Below are 22,317 nucleotides of genomic sequence, written 5' to 3'. Positions count from 1 at the left end.
GAGTTCAATGGCTTTATTCATGCAGGAGCAGAATTATCTTGGCAGGAATTTTAGAGAGCTGAGTACTGAAGGCCCAGATATGCTGCTCTAATGATTGTAGGATTGCGCCACTCTGCCTTCCCATTATTATTTTTTGTCTTCCTAGATCCTCTTCCTCTGCTGTCTTCTTTTGGCTGTCTACCACAAACACAAATCACTACTAACCCAATGGCAGACAGTTTGAGGTGGTACCCATGACATTCTTAGTTTTCTAAATGTGCCCTTGGGTTCTAAAAGGCTGGAGCTAAGATTATTTAATGAAACCAGCAACATGGAACATACATTTTACCAATGTTAACCAATATTCAAAGATCTCCCATCTGTTTAAGGTGCAATTCAGGATACTGGGTTTTCTTTAAAACACAGTAGGCAGTAGATTAGATCAAGGACTATCTGCTCCACATTACAGACTGTAGCACAGATATTTTTATACTGGCAAGGCATTTGTATACTGGGGTAAACTATTTTCAGGTGGGTTTTTACTGATATTTTATGCTGCTTAGTTGTTACTGTTACAATATTGTGGTTTATATTGTGTTGTTTTGCATGATTATTTATTGGTTACTAGCTACCCTGAACTCAAGATGGGAGGAAGGCCAAGATCTAAGAAACTTGAGTAAAGAAATATGGACCTGCCCAGTTATTAAGATCTCATTCAGAGATTAAGGGCCTATGCTGTGGATTTGCCCCAGCTGTAGAACCCTTTCCCCAAAGAGGTTTCAGCTGAGCTTTTGGGACCAGGTTAGAATAGTTTCACTGACCTTTCTTTTACCACACACACAAACCAAGTTGATGTAAAAACCAGAACTGCCTCTTGGACATACATTAGCTAATTTGCCAGATTCTCATGAACAGTAGTGGAATATTGATCAAGATCTTCTGTGATTGCAAAAGAAGACTCAAGAGACCAAATTCTTACTCTTGTAAGGCTTTATAAAGCAAAGAGCTGTAAGATAAAAGTGTACATCCCTATTGATTGACCATATACAAAAATAAATCAAGAGAACACTTCTAGTGCATCTGTTGAATTGTGTGCACCCAGCTAGTATCAGCAAGTGTGATAGAGCATCACAAAAGTGTTACTATAGTCCTTGCTGTGATGCACAATTAAGACATTTTCACTGTCTTGCCATGCTGTTTTCAACCCTATTAATTCAACCATACCAATTTGCTTCAGGTTATGAATATTAAATGTAACCTGTGAAACTAATTATAACCAAATTTCAAGTGAATGGCCAATATAATATTTAACAGGATACCGTCAAGAGAGAAGCATGCATTGTACAGAAAAACATTTCTTATGCTGGTTTGAATAACTGTGGACTGTAACATGATTCCCTAATAAATAAAAATAAATTGAATTTTATTCAGTGCTATTACTTACTGAGAACAGATTGCAATTAAAATAACTTAATAACATTCTTCATAGATGAGTTAAAACAGAATAAAGCTATAGAACACAAGGTCAACTGTGATTTAGTGCAAACTAAAAAGCCTGATGTCATTGGGCATGGTGTTCTAGTGAGTTCTTCCATGCCAGCTCAACTGAAGCGAATGTGATTTATCAAAGCAACATTCTTGCACAGCTCACATTAATTTCACTGGATGTTGCACGGGAACACTTCCCAGCAGGCTGTGGTTCAGGTTGCCCCAGGTTAGGCTGCTCAACTGACACAGACTTTGGAAAAAGTTTAAGCATCCTATATTGCAAGACTTCAGCAGCAGGCTTTGCATACATCAAATAGTTATCTATTAAGGACGCACTAGCTCTGGATAGTCACAATCAGGAGATTGGACAAGATGGCCTACAAGGACCCCTCCTCCTCCTCTAACAATTCTGTGTGCATCTTGTTAGTAGTGTGAAAAAAAAGTCGATTGGGCAAAAATAATTGACAACAATGCCATTTCAAATTACAAAGCAGGAGGCAAGTCACAAGGTACAGTAAGCAAGTCACTCCTAAGTGATTATAGAGCAAAGCTTGATAACTGCAAGGCAAAAGGCCACTTTGGTGTACTTTGTCCAAATGCATATACGCCAAGGCACCATGGGTTGAGGGAAGAATTCTTGGGCTATTTGTGACAGCAACGAAAACTGACCTGGCAGTGGTCCTCCTAGATCCCTGTCAATTAAAAGCGCTTTTACAAATTATTTAACAAAACATTTAAGTCTCAAAGTTAAGTCAACATAATCTGTGAGTCAGAAAGTTAGTCTTCTCAAAAGGCTGAGGCCCACCATGATTCTCATAAGAACATACAAAAATTATTCCAGAGCAGTCTGTTGCAGCAAACACAAAGAACCCTCCGGCACCTTAAAGACTAACAAGTGTAGCATTGAGTGCGAGCTAGAGCCTACTTTGTCTACATGAGGTAGGTAAGCAAGTATTACCTGCCATGTTCCAACTGGCAAAACTAAGGCAGAGATATGGACTAGGAACCAGAGATGTAAAAGATTGTCCACAAGGTTTTTCAGCTCTCCCGGCAGCAGCCTCCGTGAGAGGATGCCACCAAAAGGAAAAATTAAGAGACACCTTTGTGAAAGCACACACACTACTCTGGATCCCAGGAAAGGCATTGGTCACAATCCAAACCACCAAAGCTCATTGGTTTTCACTGGGCTTAGGTGTGCTTAGTTCAGTGTTGAATTGTAACCATTGTTAACTAATAAGCAGAAGGCAGTGAGTCTCAATGCAGTGCTCTCTGTTCCTGAGTTTCTATTAGTTATGAATAACTAAACTATGATCTCCATTTCCAAGCTGTCCAAAGCAATGGTATTGCAAGGGGCAGGGGCCATAATCCCCCACAATAAAAACAATTCAGGAGCACCCAGTTGCAACACACCTTGGCTGCTTTCTTTTAAAACTTGTTCATTGTGTAATGGCCTCAATAAGATCAGAATCACAATACTTAGAATCTGTATAGCCCTTTCTAGGGTTCAAGGCACTTCACAGGCAATATCTAGTTATAATGCTTCAAACAACCTAGTAAGGCAAGTATCCTCCGTGATACAGATGGATGGACAGAGGCCGTCACAACCTTTGCTACTGGAAGCAGTGACCTTAAAAGTGCATCCAGACCAACATTCACCTTTATGTCATTCCAGCTTGGCACTTCATTGCCCCACAACACACTCATATTCATGGGGAACATGTAGTTCCGATGGCACAATTAATCATTGTTTAAAAATAGAGGCAAGCAGCAACAGATCCGAGCCCTAGGCCCTCTTCTTCACATGGAATAATAATAACACAGAATAATAATTTTTAAAAAACCACTGCTATTCTGCATGAATCAAAAGGATTCCTCCTTCATACACACTGCTTATTTTGCTGGGATTGGAGACATTCATTGTACGTAAAAGAATTGCCCCACAGTCCAAAATAGCGCAGCTCCATAGGAAAAAAAACACTATCATTCTCTACTCATTATTTGAAAGGCTGATGAGGAGCTGCTCTAGGTAACTTGTTTTAAGAACATAAGAAGAGCCCTCTGGCTGAAGCAAGTGACCTGTTCTTATAATGGCCAACCAGGTGCCCACAGGAATCACACAAGCAGGACCCAAGTACAACAGACACTCTCCACTCCAGAACTGGTATTCAGATGTGGAGACAGAACACAGCCACGAGTTAGTAGATGACAATAGATATCCTCCATTAATCTATCTAATCCTCTTTTAAATCTACCTATCTAAGTAGTGGCAAGTAATGTTGGTGGAAGGGAATCCATGCTATGGCTTGGCAACATAGGGTCCAAGACCGGGGCTCTACTCAGCTGTAATGAAGGATGTAGTGAACTCACACACTGGCCATGTGGTGATGCACTTCAGGATGTTGCAAAGACTGGCTTCCCCGGACATTTTCTTACTTTGCTGTGGTTTCTTTGTCCTTGTGCCTACTGCACAATGGCACAAGAGAGCACCATCTCCAAAGGACTTCATGTGGAGTGCCTATTGGGAAATATTTCAAGGGAAGCTCTTTATCCCTTAGGTCTGTCAGCTATTTTCAGTTTGACCCACTGCCAACAAAAGGACTTAAGCTATTGCCTTCCTTCCTCCCATGACATAACTTCTTTTGCATCTCTTCTCCCTTTATGTCTGAAGAGCTTTTATTTCTAAAATAAGTAGTCACTTTGACTGCTGGGCTTGAAAGAGAATTACTGAATTGTGCTGGCTTTTACACAAGTGCAGTGCTCCATAACCAGCACAATTTTAAATGCCACATACATTGAACACTGCCATATTATTGCTTCCTGACATAGGAATAGGAACCTCCTTCTTACACCTTCTGCAATCTGGAATAAACTTCACTACAGTGGTACCTCGGGTTACAAACGCTTCAGGTTACAGACTCCGCTAACCCAGAAATAGTACCTCGGGTTAAGAACTTTGCTTCAGGATGAGAACAGAAATTGTGCGGCGGTGGCGTGGCGGCAGCAGGAGGCCCCATTAGCTAAAGTGGTGCTTCAGGTTAAGAACAGTTTCAGGTTAAGAACAGACCTCCAGAACAAATTAAGTTCTTAACCAGAGGTACCACTGTATTGGTAGCAAGTTGGAGAAATAATTCAGTGCAGGTTTGGCACTTTTTAAATGTGACCTTAAGATTCCCCTCCCCAAAATTTCTGTTCTTATTCTGTGTTCCTAATTTTTGGATACGTTTACTTGAGAATATGACAAGTACAAGGCATGTATAATCATAGTCGAGGAAGAACAGCATCTTCATCTCGGTTTGGGTACAGAAAGGAACAGATGTACAATAAACTGCTTCTTGGCACATATGTTCTTTGTGTGTTTAAAAGAGCTGGATCATCGATTCCCTTGATTTTCCAACTCCAACCCATTTCACTGAAGAGGAGAGAAATAAAAAATTATTAGAACAATTACTTGGGGAGTAAACAACATAATGGAATCTATTTTATGATGTAATTCTAATGTGTAGACCAGAGTCTTCAAGAGCAAATTAACTCAGAACTGCAGTGTAGTAGCAGATAGACGTTTTTAACATTTAACAATTTATTCTTGTGATTTGCCTCTGAGGTTATACAGACCTACTTCATTTTTTAAAAGGCACACAAAAAGCTTCTCCCTGCCCCCTTCCCCCCACCATGTTATACATCTCATCTTCCTGCTTACTCACATTTTTTCTAAACTAAAAAGCCCCAAATGCTGTAACCTTTCCTCAAATGGGGTTGCTCCCTCCTGTTGATTATTTTGGTTTACCTTTCTGAACCCCCCCCAATTCTACAATATCCTTCTCCCCCCCCCCATTCTACAATATCCTTCTTGAGGAGAGAGTACCAGAACTACACACAATATTTCATTACGATGTTGGAAGTTTTGTTTTCAGTCTTTTTCCTAATGACTCCTAACATAGAATTCACATTTTTCACAGTTGGACAATGGGTTGACATCTTCATGGAGGTATCCCCTGTGCCTCAAATATATATTGCTCCTGGTCAGTGACTGCCAGTTCAGATCCTGTAAATATTCAAAGCTGGCACAGGGATTTATTTATTTTTTACATGTTGTGGGGCAGGTGCCTTTTGGATTGGGGGGGGGCACAGTCCAATGCAGGACTTCAGCATGGATGGCTCTAAACATTGGATAGGGAAGTATAGGAGAGGGGTCAATCACTACAAAGTTTTTCTAGAGTACTGCAAACAGTGCTTGGGAACCGCTGATCTAGTCAAATCCCCCCCAGACCTGGAACAACCTTTCTGCCCAACTGGAAATAATTTTGCATGGTTTGGTAGACACATGGAATGCCCCCCTAGGAAGAGGGGCCAAAACGATATGTACCTGCTACCCCGACGTGGTTCTCCACAAACCGAATGTAATTTTGTGCCTTAGGCGGAAGTTCCTCCCATTTTCTGACACTTGTTGTGTCGGTTTTCCACCCTGGCATTGTTTCATACTCCACCTCCACTTTCTGCAGTATTTCCTGGTTAGCTTCAAAAATGAGACAAAGTGAGGATGTTTCTATGAGCTAAATGGTTGCAATCAACTGGCATGAACAAAATTCAAAGTGTAATTGGCTAAATTTAAACTAGATTGCATGAAACATGTATGGCAGCTCAGCGGTACAGCATGTCCTTTGCAAACAAAAAGATTCTAGGTTCAATTTCTGAAGTCTCTAAGGAGGGCTGGAAATGACTCCAACCTGAAACCCTGGAGAGCAACTGCCAGTCAGTGTCAATTGTGCTGAGCTAGATGGACCAATGGTCTGTCTTTATATAAGGGCAACTTCCTATGTACACAGGGAATAATGGAGAGGGCATTTGGTTCTGTTTACCAAATTCTGGCACTTTTTAAAACAAATATGAAGTCAACTCTAGAGACCTGTTGATACAAGCAACAGCACTAATCATATATTTGTAGAGTTGGGAGGGACCACAAGGGTCATCTAGTCCAACCCCCTGTAATGCAGGAATCTTTTTGCCCAAGGTGGGGCTCAAACCCTGAGATTAAGAATCTCATGATCTACCAGCAGAGCTGTGTGCATACACTTGTAATGTATCAGTTAAAAGGAGGAAGGGGAGGAAGCCTGATATTAAGAAACCAAGCAATTGATACATACCTGGAAAATATGGAATTCTTTTGCCACCCAGCTTGTAAGCTACACCAATTTTGATTTCATCAAATACATCCAGAATATCCAGTTTTGTTAATGCCAGGCTGCCCAAAAGAAACATGAGGTAAAATTACGAGTAAAACAAATCCTCACTCAACACCTTCTTTAATCCCCTCCATCTGTCTTCATCTGAATTCATTCGGCCAAACTGAATGAATAAATATGAACACAAGAGTAATCATGGAATAAATAATCATAAATAGGCATATTATAGGTACATTAATAAACATGTTCAGAAACTTTGCAGAATATGAAGTCAAGCATTACATGCATATATTTTAAAGATTAGGTACGATTCGTAAATATCAAATGCATTTTAAAAAACTGAATGCAGTGTGGGGGTGATTTTTTTAAATTTCCTATTGATCTGCTGGAACCAACCCAAATTTGAAACCCCAAGAGTAGACTAGGAAACCATTCTATGGCATGCCCCTGGACCAGTGCAAATGCAATTTGACCCTTGGGCTAAGGGGTTAGGGGCAGACCATGGAAGCCCTCTTGCTTCAAAACCCTCCTCTCTCAAGCAAGCATTCTCATCACCATGTTTTTCTGTTAGGCCAGCAGCCTATGAACCTTGGTTAATGCTGATCGCTGTTCCAGCTTAGCTAAACTGCAGTGCAGAGTGTTTTATCCCCTCCCCTAATCTTGCCAAACTGCCAAGCAACTCCATGTTCAAGCAACAAAGCACATGGCCATGAACAGGGTTTCCTTTTGCCTGGCTCTTATCGACTGCTTCATTCCTAAACATTGTGAGCAGTGTATATTGCAATCCTGTCAGCAATTCCATATAGACAGATATTATCATCCTTATAACACCTGGAACAATTGGCTCTTATCAATGCACAAAACGTAACACTTGGCTAAGCTAATCTTATCTTAATGTTACTGAAATGTACTCGACAGTGTTGGACCCAGGCCTCTATCTCTCTGTCAATCCCCGGCCACCACACATAACTCCTGGCAAGGGCCTTCATCCTCACTACCCCTGGGTGTGTCTCGTGTAGGGCTGTGAGGACCCTTTTGCGGAGGGGCTGGGGAACAACAACCCTGCTTCCCCATAACAGGCACCCCTTGTGGGCCGACAGTTCATGTTTGCGGTTTGTGTAGCCAGCGAATTCTGGCCCGGGGCTGCTGCTGGGCCATCCTCGCCACACCCAGTCCAGGACCCGGGAGATGACCCTATCTTTTGTGGAATGGTGCGCAACTTCTTGTGCCTGAATGGGTCGGTCGGGAAGCAGCTCCAGGGTCATAACCTCTTGCGCAGGCGCTGGGTCGGGGCCTGTTTCTGGTAGTGGTAGCCTGCTGAGGGCGTCTGCGTGGCCCATCGCCTTCCCAGGGCGGTGGATTAGTGCATACTGGTAGCCGGCAAGGAAAATTGACCACCTGAGGACACGTGGAGACAACACTTGGGGGGTCTGCTTCTCGGGGGCAAACAGGCCAAGCAACGGCTTGTGGTCAGTCACTATGGTAAAGGGCCGCCCGTACAAGAAATCATGGAATTTTTTTACGCCCTTCACGATTGCCAGACCCTCCTTGTCAATCTGTGAGTAGTTTCGTTCGGCTGCAGCAAGCGTCTGGGAGAAGTATGCCACCGGCACCTCTCTTCCATCCGGGAGTTGGTGTCCCAGGACAGCGCCGATGCCATAGGGAGAGGCGTCGCATGCCAGCACCACTGGCAGCCTCTCGTCGAAGTGTGCCAAGACCGAGTTCGAGACGAGCAAGTCCTTGACTGCCTGGAATGCGGCCCTTTGTCGATGGCCCCACACCCAAGGGGCCCTTTTATCTAGGAGTCTGTGTAGGGGCTCCGCTACCGCTGCCTTATGGGGAAGGAAGGCATGGTAAAAGTTCAATAGTCCCAAGAATGACTGAAGTTCGGGCTTGCTCTTGGGCGCTGGGGCCTCACAAATGGCCCGTACCTTGTCACCGGTTGGATGGACCCCTTCTGCGTCCACCTTAAATCCCAGAAAGTCCACCTGCGGCACTCCCAGTAAACACTTTTCCCGCTTCACCTTGAGGCCCGCCGTCTGGAAACGGTGCAGGACGGAGCGGAGGCGGTCCTCAAATTCCTCTGGTGTGGGCCCGGCGATCAGTACATCATCGAAGAAGGGGGTGACGCCAGGAATCCCTTTAAGGAGAGAGTCCATTAGATTCTGGAATATGCCTGGTGCCACGCTAACGCCAAATTGCAGCCGCTTTACTCTGAATGCCCCTCTGTGCGTCACAATCGTCTGAGCCTCTGCTGTGGCTTCGTCCACAGGTAACTGTTGATACGCTTGGGCCAAGTCCAGTTTGCCAAAGATTTTTGACCCAGCCAGGGTGGCGAGGACATGGCTGACCACTGGCACTGGGTATGCATGGGCCGTGAGAGCCTTGTTTATGGTGCATTTGTAGTCTGCACAGATGCGGACCGAACCGTTAGGCTTGACGGGTGTGACAATTGGAGTTTCCCAGGGGGCGTTGGGCACCGGCTCCAGCACTCCTTGCTCCACGAGCCGGTCCAATTCCTCGTCTATGCGGGGTTTCAGGGCGAACGGGACCCGGCGGGCCTTGTGCCTGATGGGTCGTACAGCGGGGTCTAGCTGTAGGGCAATGGGGGGTCCTGTATATCGTCCCAATGCCCCATCGAAAACCCCTGGAAACTCTTTGCATATGGCGTCCACATCCACTTGTAAGCTAGTGCGGTTCACCCCGGTAACGGCTAGCCCCAGAGGTCCAAACCATGCCAGTCCCAGTAAGCTAACGTAGGGGCCCTTAACTACCAGCAAGTCCAATTGTTGCTTTCGCCCTCGATATTGCACCCTGAAGGTCCCCACCCCCATTGTAGGGACCTTACGTTTCTGGAAGTCCCGGAGGGTGAATGGGGCCGGCCTTAGTTTGGGACCCCCATTAGGGCACAGTTCCCTTAATGTTCGGGCCGAGATTATGGATAGAGTTGAACCCGTGTCCAGCTCCATGCGGCATGGGGCTCCCTCTATCTGTACCTCTATATAAATTTTCTCTGTGCTGGGATGGGGCAACTGGAATACCTGGTAGTCCGTGATCTCCGTCGAGTTGCCTTGGTGCATGGTGCCGTGTGACCTGGGGCTCCTGGGTCGGTCATCTGATGCTTGTCGACGGGTGAGTCGAGCCCGACACACCCGGGCGATGTGTCCCAATTTTCGGCACTGCCTGCACTCTGCGTTGCGGAAACGACAGGTCCTCCTCTCGTGGTTCTCCCCGCAGCTTGCACAGTTCCCTCCTTCTCGTCGAGGCTGCTGTGGTGTGTGTGCTGCTTGAGTGCGCCGCTGTACTCGGTGTACTTCCTCCCTGTCAGATTCGGATTCGTCGGTGAGGTCTTCGTGGTAGACCCTCGGTTGGGATGGCGGGGCCGGTCGTGCCTCTTGCGTTGACTTCTCGGCGGCTTCGGTTGCCAGGGCTTCCTCCAGAGCAATCTGGAACGTGAGGTCTTTTTTTGCGTAGAGGCGTCGTTGCAACATCTCGTCCCTCAGGCCACCGACGAGGCGGTCACGAAGCATGTTCTCCAACTCTGAGAAGTTGCATAGCCGGGCGGCTTGGCGGAGGGAGGTCACAAACCCAGTTATGGTTTCCCCCGGGGCTTGCCGCTTTGCGTAGAAGGCATTTCGGCAAGCTACCACCGAGGGCTGTGGTGAGAAGTGCTCCTTCAGCCGTTCCATTATTGTTTTGTAAGAGACGGTAGCGACATCTCTAGGTGCAAGGAGAGCCCGGGCGATTTCAAACGTCTCCTCTCCACAGACGCTGAAGAATGTCGCCCTCTTCATGGCATCGTTGGTGACTTCTTTCGCTTGCAGGAGGAAGTTGAAACGGGCGGCGTACCCTTCCCAGTCTCCTGATGCTGGTTTGAATGGCGAGAAGCTGCTGTCGGTTGCCATTCTGGGTTCCTTGGGTCCTGGAGCTGAAGCCTGGATGCACGGTGCGATGCAGCGGTGCAGCAGGTGGCGGTGCTGCGGTGCAGTGCGTGGTGGCGGTCAGCTCAGCAGGATCCCACCTTCGTCGCCAGTGAAATGTACTCGGAGTCGAGAGTGAATTTCATGCTCTTTATTCAGCTCATAGTCATCAAGGAGAAGAGGAGAAGAAGAATGGCTCTTTTCCCAAAACCATCTGCTTATATACATTATTTACACAATGGGCCTTGCGTGATTGGCTACTTCAGGGCTACACCTGTGGGCCAATTATATTGTGGATTGACTTCTGCCTGCAGCCTGATTGGCTGCTCCTACAGGCCAATCAGGTAGCAGATTCACTTCTGCCAGCCGCCTGATTGGCTGCTCCAGCAGGCCAATCAGGTTGCGGATTCACTTCCACCTGGAGTTGGATTGGGTAGCTCCCGCTGATTCTGAATCCTATTGTTCTAGGATTCAGCTCAGTACATAACAGTTACCTACATATTTGTACTCCACGGGATAAAAAGTTATGAGTTCCAAGTGTAGCTCAAAATCTGTGATGCTTACGCAGTGAATCCGTTGATCATATGAGCGTATCTCAATATGACAAGGTCAAGCCAGCCACAGCGCCTTTTTCTGCCTGTGGTCACTCCCCATTCATGGCCTCGGGACTGTAAGAGATCTCCCATTTCCTGCCAGAGACAAATATTTAGGTGAGATTTCTGCAACATTAATCCTAAGCATCAATGTAACGTATTTGTTTTATTTAAAACTCAACAGGTATGTGATGTACTAAAAACCAGAACAAGAATTCTAATTTCCATACTAATTATGCATTTTTAATCTGAATTATAAATTGTGTATTTTATCATCAACTCAGAAAAAGCACTTCTGCTTAATTGAACAATACAACTTAGGATGCTGGACTGTATGAGATGCCTGAATTTTGGTCCATGAAGGAGAAATCTGATGGACATCACTCCATGTTTGCCTACCAGGGTTTCACAAGAATGTGAACAGAAAAGATGGAGAAACACTACCTACAGCGTTAAAAGCCAACATTAAGAATTGATATGTAAAATTATTTTCTGAGCGCCAGAAGTACACAAGGAACTGACCATCAAAAATATTCTTTCATCAATCACTTATTATTATTTATTTTTATTATATGTATTCCACACCATTAACATAAATTCTTTGAGCAGGTCACAGGATATAGGATGCTCAATTCAGATAATCCTTGCCTCCAAATGGAGGATCTGAAAAGAGCATCCTCTTCTGCAGTAACCAGAGTTTACCCCAACATCCAGTTTGGCAAATCTTAATTAGCATTTGCCCTCCAAACCGGAGTCAGAAACCCTTTTGAAAGTACAGTGTCTGCCAGTTTGCACATTACAGGAAACAGAGAGGAACACTGCATGTAAGAGCAGAGGAGAGGGAAAGAGGTCAACCCTTGTTCACCATCTACCAAATCACCAATCTGAGAGTATCTGAGCTTATACAGTGGAACCTTGGTTCTCGACTGGCTTAGTTGACAAACAAATCGGCTCCTGAACACCAAAAACCCAGAATTAAGTGTTCCACTTTTCGAATGTTGTTCAGAAGCCAAATATCCAATGCGGTTGCCGGCTATTGTTTTCAGGGTGCCTGCGCCAATCAGAAGACACGCCTTGGTTTTTAAACGTTTCGGGAGTCGAACAGACTTCCAGAACAGATTAAGTTCGAGAATTCTGTTTTTAGCAGCTCATTTTAATCAGTTGCCTTTGAGACAGTTGTCTCCAAATATGGTTTTTTTGGGGAGGAGGGGGCTCTTTTCCCCACCACCAGCGCTATTGCATCCACCAAATAGTAGCTGCAGATGTAGACAAATCCTACAGAATAAAAATTCCAAATTGAAAGAAATACTGATTCTGCCATGATACTGACAGATCACTTTCGATTCAGATCAAGGATGACCCTGGCAACAGGGATACCCAAAACAACAGAATTATGAGAGTACATAAGCAGCATATATAAGAAAATTAAAGCAGCCAGAAGAGTAAAGTTATCACATAGGTGCGTTTCTTACTTTGGAACGAAGCTTGAGATTTGTGTTGAATCTACTGCGGCCCCAAGATAAAATACGGCCCCTTGGCATAGTCTAAGACATGTGTGCATTAGCAGGAGACCATCATCTTGTTACGACATTTTATCCCACTGACCTTATGTCTTTGCCTTTGGTAACACTAAACCTACATTTATCTGTTCAGTGGGAAAGGCTCCAATTCCCACTCTTGTTGTGTAGGCCTTCACTACACCATACACTTCTCCAATATACTGGGGAGGAATACCAAGCCCGGTGCACACACCGCCCACAGTGCAGTTGGAGGACGTCACAAAGGGATATGTGCCTGCCAAACGAAAGAAAGATGAACTACGCATGGGGAAAAACGAATGACTTTTGCTTATTCTATTTCAAGATGGCTTCTCATGTGCATTGTTAGTTACTTCAAGGTGCTTTGAAATATGGGGATAAGGGACCCCTGGTCATATCAAGGAAGATGAAGGTATGCACAGCACAGAAGATGAAGCACGAGCAAAATTCCGCATATATACGCTGACAGAAAAGGACATACACCAGGGATGGAGAACCTGTGGCCCTCCAGATGTTGTTGGACTACAACTCCAAACATTCTGGACCAATGCCAAGGCTGGCAGGGACTGATGAAAGGTAGATTCTGAACACATTTGGAGAGAGACAGGTTCCCCTTGCCCTTGCCCTATACCCTGTTACAGGATGGGAGAGGCTGAACAGGTGGTTTAGTAGTTGACTGATAAGAACAGCTAGCTATACCTTTAGCAGTATAAAGTATCCTAACTCCCTCAGATTTTAGTAAGTTCTGACTTGGTGCACTCCTCCCAAGCCAACACAAAAATTTAGTCACATATCAGACATCTTCTAATATGCCATGTGTCACACAGGTGTCACAAATAAGCAGGCATGCATATGGAAGAAGAGCTCTGCCTATCCGGTTCAGCATCTTGTTTCCCACACTGGCCAGCCAGATTTCAGTGAAGGTATATAAAGTTTCATCTCACCAGGTGTATACCTTACCTGAGAAATAGGTGTATAACCTTTCCTACCTCTGCACACAGGAGATCTTACGGAGGTAGAAAAATATTATGTTGTACAGGGAGACGTACCGAAATCAATGTCGAGCAGTGCTGCGTTGGCACCCTCCACAAGAATTTTCTTTGGAGAGCCATGCAGCGCTTCATACATAAAATAAACACCATCTCGGACCATTGGTCTTATTTTTTCAGCATAGCCCTGCAAGATCCAACACACACACAAGGTTAAATCAAATGTTTCTAGAAGATTGGCTGCAAGCCAAGAATAAAAGCATACCAAAAGCCAAACCAGAAAGTACCGTAACCATTTCTAAACTGTTAACTAGGTGGAGGGATCTATAAAGAATAAAATCAGGGTAGTTTCCTGTAAGTTTCACTTTACCCAGGACAGTCACATGTTTTCAGGGCAATGCCCAAACTGCTATGCAGACAGAAGGAATAAAACCCAAGTATGGAAAGTGGTCTTCTGTGTTCACAAATCATTTTCAATGGAACTCATACTGTCAACATTATATCTGGTGCAACTCAAGTGTACTTTCATCTTCTGAAATTTAAACATGCCAGACATAATCGCACATATCCATCAAACAGATGCATATTCCTTTCTACTATGCCTTAGAACCCTAGTTGGCACATATGCAGAAAGCTCCTTGGAGCCCCACAACAGTCAGACTCATGAACCCCCACAATTCCCATTCACTGTTATATCATCTGCCAAATATCCCTAAGCCCAAGTATAGGCAGGACAATTCAGGCCACATACAGAGGCAAATGGCCCCAAACCAAACTATCAGCCAAACCATAAGGAAGTGTTCACTCACAGTCTCTCCAAAGTGTTCTTGTGCAACTCCCATTCATATTGTGGGGTTGCGCAGGAAAGGTTCCTAGTGGATTGTGACCACAGGTATTGTACAACAAGCGAGCTGGTCTTGGGTACTGGTATTTAACAGTGAAAGATTTCAATCACTGTACTACAGTATAGTATACTATCTTTTCTAGGTAAAATATTTATATACTCTGAGATCAATGGAAAGCAATATACTGCATTCCACATATGCTATCAGTTTCAAATTTCCCTTTTCATTTCAATCTCTTTTCTATTTCATAGTCTTTGTTATTTATAGAAAATAAAAATAAGTTATATAATTTAGTTATATAACCTTGCTTTATTGTCTTAAACACTAAAGTATAACTAGTTTACCTTTAGTTTTTTTAGCTGTCCTTCTGTGTCAACTTCTAAAGAAGGAAACATCGACTTGTACTGGTGAGCAAGATTCTTAAATCTGTAAAATATCAACAATTTCCTAGCACACATATTTTTAAAGTTGGGTCTTATTATATAATGACCTTTGGCTACAGGTCACACAGAATGCCACAAAATGGAAGGATTCTCTAAACCAACTAGAGACCTGGTATATACCTCTTGTCCAGGCACCAGTTCGTCTGAAATTGTTAATGACAATTTTACACAACTATTCTTTATAGCTTCCCAGTTCCCCCTACCTGCGTTTAAGGGGTATAGAAGCAATAAGAAAAAGATTTCACATTAAGCAAAAATCCCCACCCACTTCTTGCTATGTGCTTCAGTAGGATACCTTGAAGAAAATTCATCAAAGTCTGACAGAAGATCACATATCCGAAGTCCTGTCCGTGCCGCTTTGGAAGAATAGGTTGGTCCAATCCCTTTCTTTGTTGTGCCAATGCTAGTGAAAGAAGACAAATGAGTGGTATCAAGTCTTGAACTAAAAAGGCTTATGGAGACACATTTTTTGAATGCTTTAGAATAGAAATTGTTTGAAAGTATACTTTTTGCTTGATGACCAAAACCATTAAAAAGAGACTCTTCAACCCTCCTCTCTCCTCCATTTATTTGCCTGTTTCTTTCTGCTCTTTTGGCTGAGATGTAAAGGAACGAGGCGCTCCTGTATTTTTAATAGTCGTAAAGACTTATTTATTTTCCCAAATAAGCTGGCCATGCACACACACAAAAATACAACCTTCTATACAATTACTAAAGATAAATGAATGCTGTCCTTTGTGTCTGACCACACTCTCTTGCTTGTTTCTCCATTTCAAATGAAGAAAATAGTGGCAGTACCGCAGATGCAACCCCCCCCACTTCTTAAGTTAGCGTCTGACTCACCAGTTGAAGACCGATGGCACACTGAACTGAGATCAAGCACTCCTGAAGCCTGACTACGTGGATTTGTGCTGCTGTGGGGAAACCCGGTTAATTCACAGTTAATTTCCAATCTGCTCCCAATCTTCCTTCTCTGGACTTAACATCCACTAGGGGTCAGTCACCCTGAGTCTGTGCTTCAGTTACATACTATTAAGTATGATTTCTTTCAGCAAGAGCATTATTAACAAAGTTTACACTATTGCACAACAAACAATGCACAGGACAAGAAAGCAGGGTACATAAAACTGATTTTTCATGCCGAACTGTATATGCCAACTTCCTACGCTCCAGTAGGTTTGCTTGTTTTCATTACTGCCCTGCCAGATCTTTCAGAGCTGTTCTAAATAGGTCGACGAGGTATCACTTTCCAGCTCACTGACCTATCTACTATAACAGCCAGTACATGGGCATGACAGGGGTGGACTGGGAGGGAGAGAAGCATGACTGCAAGTATAGCCTGGTAAAATACTGGAAGCCTTTGCCATCCATCATAGGCGGAAGACTGGTTTTGCTCCTAATGAGGAGGAATTCACTTTTACTTGAAGCTGAATTTCCCCTACCACATGCTGGTCAGACACTGTGGGATCCTGGCATACATACAACCTATCTGGAAGATAAACTGCTGCAGAGCTTCATGAAGGACATATACCTAGGGAACACTGTTGGATCCGATTCCAACTACAGAAAAGAATGCGTCTCCTTCTGTGGCCTGCCTGGGTGGGTTGAGACTAGCTGTGAGCTGGACTACTTGCTCCATTTCTTATCAAGTCTCAGGGTGTGCATGCAACATTATTTCCATAGAGCCATGAGGGCAGATTCCCATATATTGCTACACCTTATCTGGTCCAGGATTAGCAGTAGCTTCAGTAACTCTACAAACATAATGGAGGAGAGGGGGAAATCCCAGCTGCTCTTTTCCCCGATTGCGGCTGCTTCTCCAAGCCCTAAAGCAGGCATAGGCAAACTCGCCCTCCAGATGTTTTGGGACTACAACTTCCATCATCCCTAGCTAACAGGACCAGTGGTCACGGATGATGGGAGTTGTAGCCCCAAAACATCTGGAGGGCCAAGTTTGCCTATGTCTGCCCTAAAGCAATCAATCAAGGGGTATTGAATTTGACTAGACCAGATTGCAAATATATTTTGGTCAAGTCAACTTCATTATTAAGGGAAACATCTTGAACAATGGGGCACTGCAGAAGGAAAGACTGTCATACATCAATTTTGTTACCTCTAATATATAGCTCACATAAAGAATCAGACTGGTATTCCAACACCCAAATCTGCCTCTGGACAACTTAATGTCTTTTTAATGTCCAAGTTGTACAGGATATCAATAGTGCCCAGGTTTCCCATAATGAGGAAGCAACATGTTGCCATTTCTGTGTAGTGTCACGAAGGAAGAGCCACCATGTTCTAAGATGCAGGACCTGTAGCAGAACATCTTGCATGGAGGTGAAAGAGCTAATAAGAACAGTGGATAGTGACCCAGGGACAGCCACCATCCTCAGCCTAACCAAGCTCATGAGCATTGCTAACAAACCAGCTATTTTCCCTAGAACAGAAATAATTTGTTTATTTTTTATAGACTCTAGATGACACTGATGTCAAAATGCCTCATTCCAGTGGTTTTTTGGCAATATCCCCAATCTTTTGGGGCACCATTCATTGATGCTGATTTCATGCGATGGCAGATGACCTTTGAAGTCGTTTCCAACTCTATGATTCAATGATTTCCTGAACTGATCCTTTTAATTAATGAGTTAATTGAAACCCTGCCAGCATGTCTTCTAATGACTTATTTATTCTGTTAAGCCAGATAAATTGTTAATTTTTTTTAACCACAATTATATGCCAGAACAGATCTTGAAGCTGAGGCTCCAATACTTTGGCCACCTCATGAGAAGAGAAGACTCCCTGGAAAAGACCCTGATGTTGGGAAAGACTGAGGGCACAAGGAGAAGGGGACGACAGAGGACGAGGTGGTTGGACAGTGTTCTTGAAGCCACCAACATGAGTCTGACCAAACTGCAGGAGGCAGTGGAAGACAGGAGTGCCTGGTGTGCTCTGGTCCATGGGGTCACGAAGAGTCGAACACGGCTAAACGACTAAACAACAACATATGCCAGTAGGTACCAAGAACTAACTGAAAGTTCATTTCAGAAATATCATGGCTGATGTGAAAACAATTAAAGGGCTAGGAGTGAGTAAGTGAAACCATTGTTGAGCAAGACTTACTTTCAATTAAAACATACTAAGCAACAGGCTTTGTGGGATTTTTATGGGAAATAAAGCACAATATTGTCATGTGGAACTACTGTTTTAATTCTGCTTCCAGGTGATTGTGAAAGACCACTGCTTCGGCAGCACTGAAGTAGCCTAGAGCAGAAACAACCAGACTTCTTGGGAGATCAGCACCACATATACTACACCCTTGATATTTTGGTAATTACTTAAGGGCAATTAAAACTAAAAGTTTGCCGGATCAGACTTTTCTGAGCAGGAGCTTCCTGTCTGGGCCCCTATTATTCTCTTCATCACACAACATTTTTACTCCATCCAGGAATTCAACATGCCCCATTTATGATCAGGGTGCTGTCATGTTGCCTGTGGTCCCTGTAAATCTAGAGTTTGGTCATGCAGAGCCCTCTTGGAAGTCAATATGTATTGATCATTTCTATTTATTAATATGCTGAGGAGATCAAATACAGGGTGCCCTATTCTTACAGACTCAGGCCACATCTATGTAGCAGAATTTAGTTATACCAAGATGCATAATTACTTTTTCCCTTCTTGCGCTTGCCGCTGCACTTCTTGAAGTCCATCCACTGCCTGGTGAAAATCAAACACTGCACAGCACAGGAGAAGCCGCATGGAGAAGAATCAAAGGAGACAAAAACAGTTTGGGCTTTCAAGTATCTCACACACATTATTTGAGTCGCAAAGAGACCAAGTTAAATAAGCCTTTGTGATTCTTAGTAACATCATTTCTGAGAGTCAAGCAAGTGGATCAGATCCAGACATTGGATCCGTGATGTTCATGGAGTGCCGGCTCCAACTGTCTCTGTGTCTGCATTTGTTTTGAGCTTTCGTGTGCATGCACACTTCTTCAGATACAGTGAAATAGAAGTCCCCAGGCACTTATGTAGAGAAGGGGTGGGGATGGGGAGGGGAGGGGGGATCACTCAGAAGGGTGGTGGAAGTGGGTGATTGACTGACTGATAGCTGTTGATGACCGAAAACGACTGCAAATGGTTTTGCATGAAAAAGCAAGGGTTGAGATGGCTGAAGATCGCTTATCATGTATAATGAGATAAGAATCCGATATCTCTGTTCATCCCAGGTGCTTCCATGGTTTTAAGCTTGGTAATGATTTCCAATTCAGCAACTTCCCTTTCCAGTCTGTTCCTGAAATTTCTCTGTAATAAAACAGCTGCTTTGAGATCTTGTATAGAATGTCCTGGGAGATTGAAGTGTTCTCCTACTGGTTTTTCAGTCTTATGGTTCCTGATGTCAGATTTATGTCCATTTATCCTTTGGCGTAGGGTTTGGCCTGCTTGTCCAATATAGAGAGCTGAAGGGCACTGTTGGCATTTGATGGCATACACAATGTTAGAAGATGAGCAATTAAATAGTCCTGAGATGGTATGTTGGATGTTGTTGGGGCCAGTAATGATGTTGTCCGGGTGTATGTGGCAGCAAAGTTGGCATCTGGGTTTATTGCAGGCTCTGGTACCAGTGTCCATGTTAAGTCTGGTGGTTGTATTATTGTGGGTGAGGAGTTGTTTAAGATTGGGTGGCTGTCTGTAGGCAATGAAAGGTCTTCCTCCCAGAGCTTGAGAAAGGGAGCTGTCATTGTCCAGGAGAGGCTGTAGATCTCTGATGATGCGTTGTACTGTTTTAACTTGGGAGCTGTATGTGATGACTAGTGGTGCCAACAGTGCCCTTCAGCTCTCTATATTGGACAAGCAGGCCAAACCCTACGCCAAAGGATAAATGGACATAAATCTGACATCAGGAACCAGAAGACAGAAAAACCAGTAGGAGAACACTTCAATCTCCCAGGACATTCTATACAAGATCTCAAAGTAGCTGTCTTACTACAAAAGAATTTCAGAAATAGACTGGAAAGAGAAGTTGCTGAATTACAACATATCACCAAGCTCAAAACCATGGAGGGACCTGGTTTGAACAGAGATATTGGATTCTTATCTCATTATACATGATAAGCGATCTTCAGCCATCTCAACCCTTGCTTTTTCATGCAAAACCATTTGCAGTCGTTTTCGGTCATCAACAGCTATCAGTCAGTCAATCACCCACTTCCACCACCCTTCTGAGTGATCCCCCCTCCCCTCCCCATCCCCACCCCTTCTCTACATAAGTGCCTGGGGACTTCTATTTCACTGTATCTGAAGAAGTGTGCATGCACACGAAAGCTCATACCAAAATAAAAACTTAGTTGGTCTTTAAGGTGCTACTGAAGGAATTTTTTTATTTTACTTCGACCCAGACCAACACGGCTACCTACCTGTAACCTGCATTTGTTTTGTTACCTTGTTAACATTGTAAGCTATTTATATTATGGACGATATCTGGGGTTTATTTTCCAGAAACAGCAACATTAAATGCTAAATACTAAACTGACAGCAACTTTTAAATGTATCTTAATAAAAAAATAACTTCTATTACTGGAAGGTACAGTTAAATGCTCCCTCCTAGTTCTATTAAAATTAATAGGCTTTTGCATCACACTTGGCATTTTAATACTGAAAGTTATTAACAAGAAATTGATGTATATAAAAGGATGCTGTTATGTTATCAATACATAGTACTACTGATATCCAGCAGTTAGCAACTTATGCTAAATATATAAACATATATATTTATTAATATTAGTATTAATTTTGTTGTATAATGCACTTAATCACAATATTGGCATTCACATAAGGTACTAGTTCAGCAGAGGCGCCTGCTGGAGGAAGGGAAGGAGAAGACAAATTTTGCAGAGCCCACCTCTCCCCTGCGGCTATTCTGGGGCTCCCCCCTGCTTCAAAAACCCATAACAGGTTTTCAGGGAGCTTCAAGAGCAAGGAATAATTGGCAATAATCACCTCCCCACCTCCTCCACTGGAGTACTCGGACAATGAACTCAACTCATGGGAAGTATTGATCCAACCCCATACATACTAAGCAGGGGGAGGTGGGTTGTTTTTTTAACTCTTAATTATTGCACTGACCATATCCAGATAGAGATTACTCGCCATCTATGTTACAAAACACAAACTCTCCTCAGTGCAAATAATGGGTTTTGATGGCCAACAAAGATCCTAGGAATGCAAAGTGTCTATAATTTGTTTGTATATAAAGACTTTCTCTACCAGACTGCCACTTACCAATGTGTGCCCTGTCTGATATGATGAGTCTTTTCTCCCAGTCTCTTAAACCTGTCAGAAGAAATGCGGTGCCAGTTAGGTTTCTGCTCCCAAGAGGCTACAACACCGAGATACGAGTTTATTCAGTTGTCCCATCAGTTTAAAATTATTTATTTAAGGAAAAGAAAGGCAGACACATCAAATGCAGCAAACACACATGTAATGTCTTATGAGCAAAACCAAAACCAACTCAATATGTGCTCCAGCTTTTGTTAAGAGGGCAAAGTTCACATAGTAAGGAGCCCCCAAGATTGTTGGGTTGTTGTTGTTGTTTTACACACAACTCCCTCCACAGCTATATTCAGCTAACTAAAGCACAAAAATACAGCCATGCTCTGGCCCCAGGAGTGACTTTCACCTCCTTTCATAGTAGGAGTTGTAAAATGCAAAGATATGAAGCAGTTTTGTGTTTGTTTGAAACATTAATTACCCCTCCTTGCATTCAAGGAACTCAATTTTGTGACAGCATATTTACTCAACTGTGATTTGCAAATGATGATATGCTACATTAAGAAGAGCCTCCTCTGGATATTGCTGTAGCAGGCAATGTGTGGAACAAACTTCAGGAGTTCCTTACCAGGTGAACATTCCAGCAACTTTCATACAGTCTGTTTATTCACTTGTGATTTGGATGCCATGTTTAAATAATAGCATGCCTAAAACATCTTATTATTTGAATGCATGTAGATTTAGGCATACCATTATTTAACCATGACCTGTAAATTCCCCTGATAAATGTGAAATTACCTGCAATAGGAAAAAGACACTGCTTTTATAGAAAATCGAAGCATTACATACAAACCTTTTTTCTCATTTTTTTCAGCTTCTTCAAATAAGCCTGGCAAATGTATGACCACCCCATTCCCTAAAAAAGACATAGAAATGTGTAATTGTGACAGCAAACCATTAAACAGTCATCTTTTAAAGTAATGCACAAAGTATTAAGGTACTAGAAGTTGTCCTAATGCCTAAGTCAGACCAACTGACAATGGACTGGGTCAAAAACGCTTTCCCAACTCCATTAA

The 22,317-nt window shown here is 43.4% G+C and overlaps 1 protein-coding gene across 2 annotated transcripts in view; it reads right to left on the bottom strand.

Annotated features, from left to right (window-relative positions):
* Nucleotides 1–951: 951 nt before the first annotated feature.
* The window catches only part of ADSS1 (adenylosuccinate synthase 1), a 36,565-nt gene continuing 15,199 nt past the window's right edge, over nucleotides 952–22,317 (bottom strand). The window contains exons 3-13 of one of the 2 annotated variants that reach the window (XM_035104825.2): nucleotides 22,095–22,157; nucleotides 21,254–21,304; nucleotides 18,640–18,706; nucleotides 15,271–15,378; nucleotides 14,877–14,958; nucleotides 13,748–13,874; nucleotides 12,800–12,954; nucleotides 11,132–11,256; nucleotides 6,609–6,706; nucleotides 5,831–5,980; nucleotides 952–4,876 (exon numbers count right to left, since the gene is read on the bottom strand). In XM_035104825.2, coding sequence (XP_034960716.1) covers nucleotides 4,824–4,876; nucleotides 5,831–5,980; nucleotides 6,609–6,706; nucleotides 11,132–11,256; nucleotides 12,800–12,954; nucleotides 13,748–13,874; nucleotides 14,877–14,958; nucleotides 15,271–15,378; nucleotides 18,640–18,706; nucleotides 21,254–21,304; nucleotides 22,095–22,157 — 1,079 coding nt within the window. In that variant the 3' untranslated portion in view covers nucleotides 952–4,823. Of the gene's footprint in view, nucleotides 4,877–5,830; nucleotides 5,981–6,608; nucleotides 6,707–11,131; nucleotides 11,257–12,799; nucleotides 12,955–13,747; nucleotides 13,875–14,876; nucleotides 14,959–15,270; nucleotides 15,379–15,818; nucleotides 18,620–18,639; nucleotides 18,707–21,253; nucleotides 21,305–22,094; nucleotides 22,158–22,317 lie in introns of those variants that run through there. The other variant, XM_035104834.2, reaches the window with a different exon arrangement.

Source organism: Zootoca vivipara, chromosome 1 (genome assembly GCF_963506605.1).
Source record: "Zootoca vivipara chromosome 1, rZooViv1.1, whole genome shotgun sequence".
Taxonomy (NCBI): Eukaryota; Metazoa; Chordata; class Lepidosauria; order Squamata; family Lacertidae; genus Zootoca; species Zootoca vivipara.
Note: the sequence above shows the minus strand (reverse complement) of the source record. Positions and strands in the feature narration are given on the sequence as shown.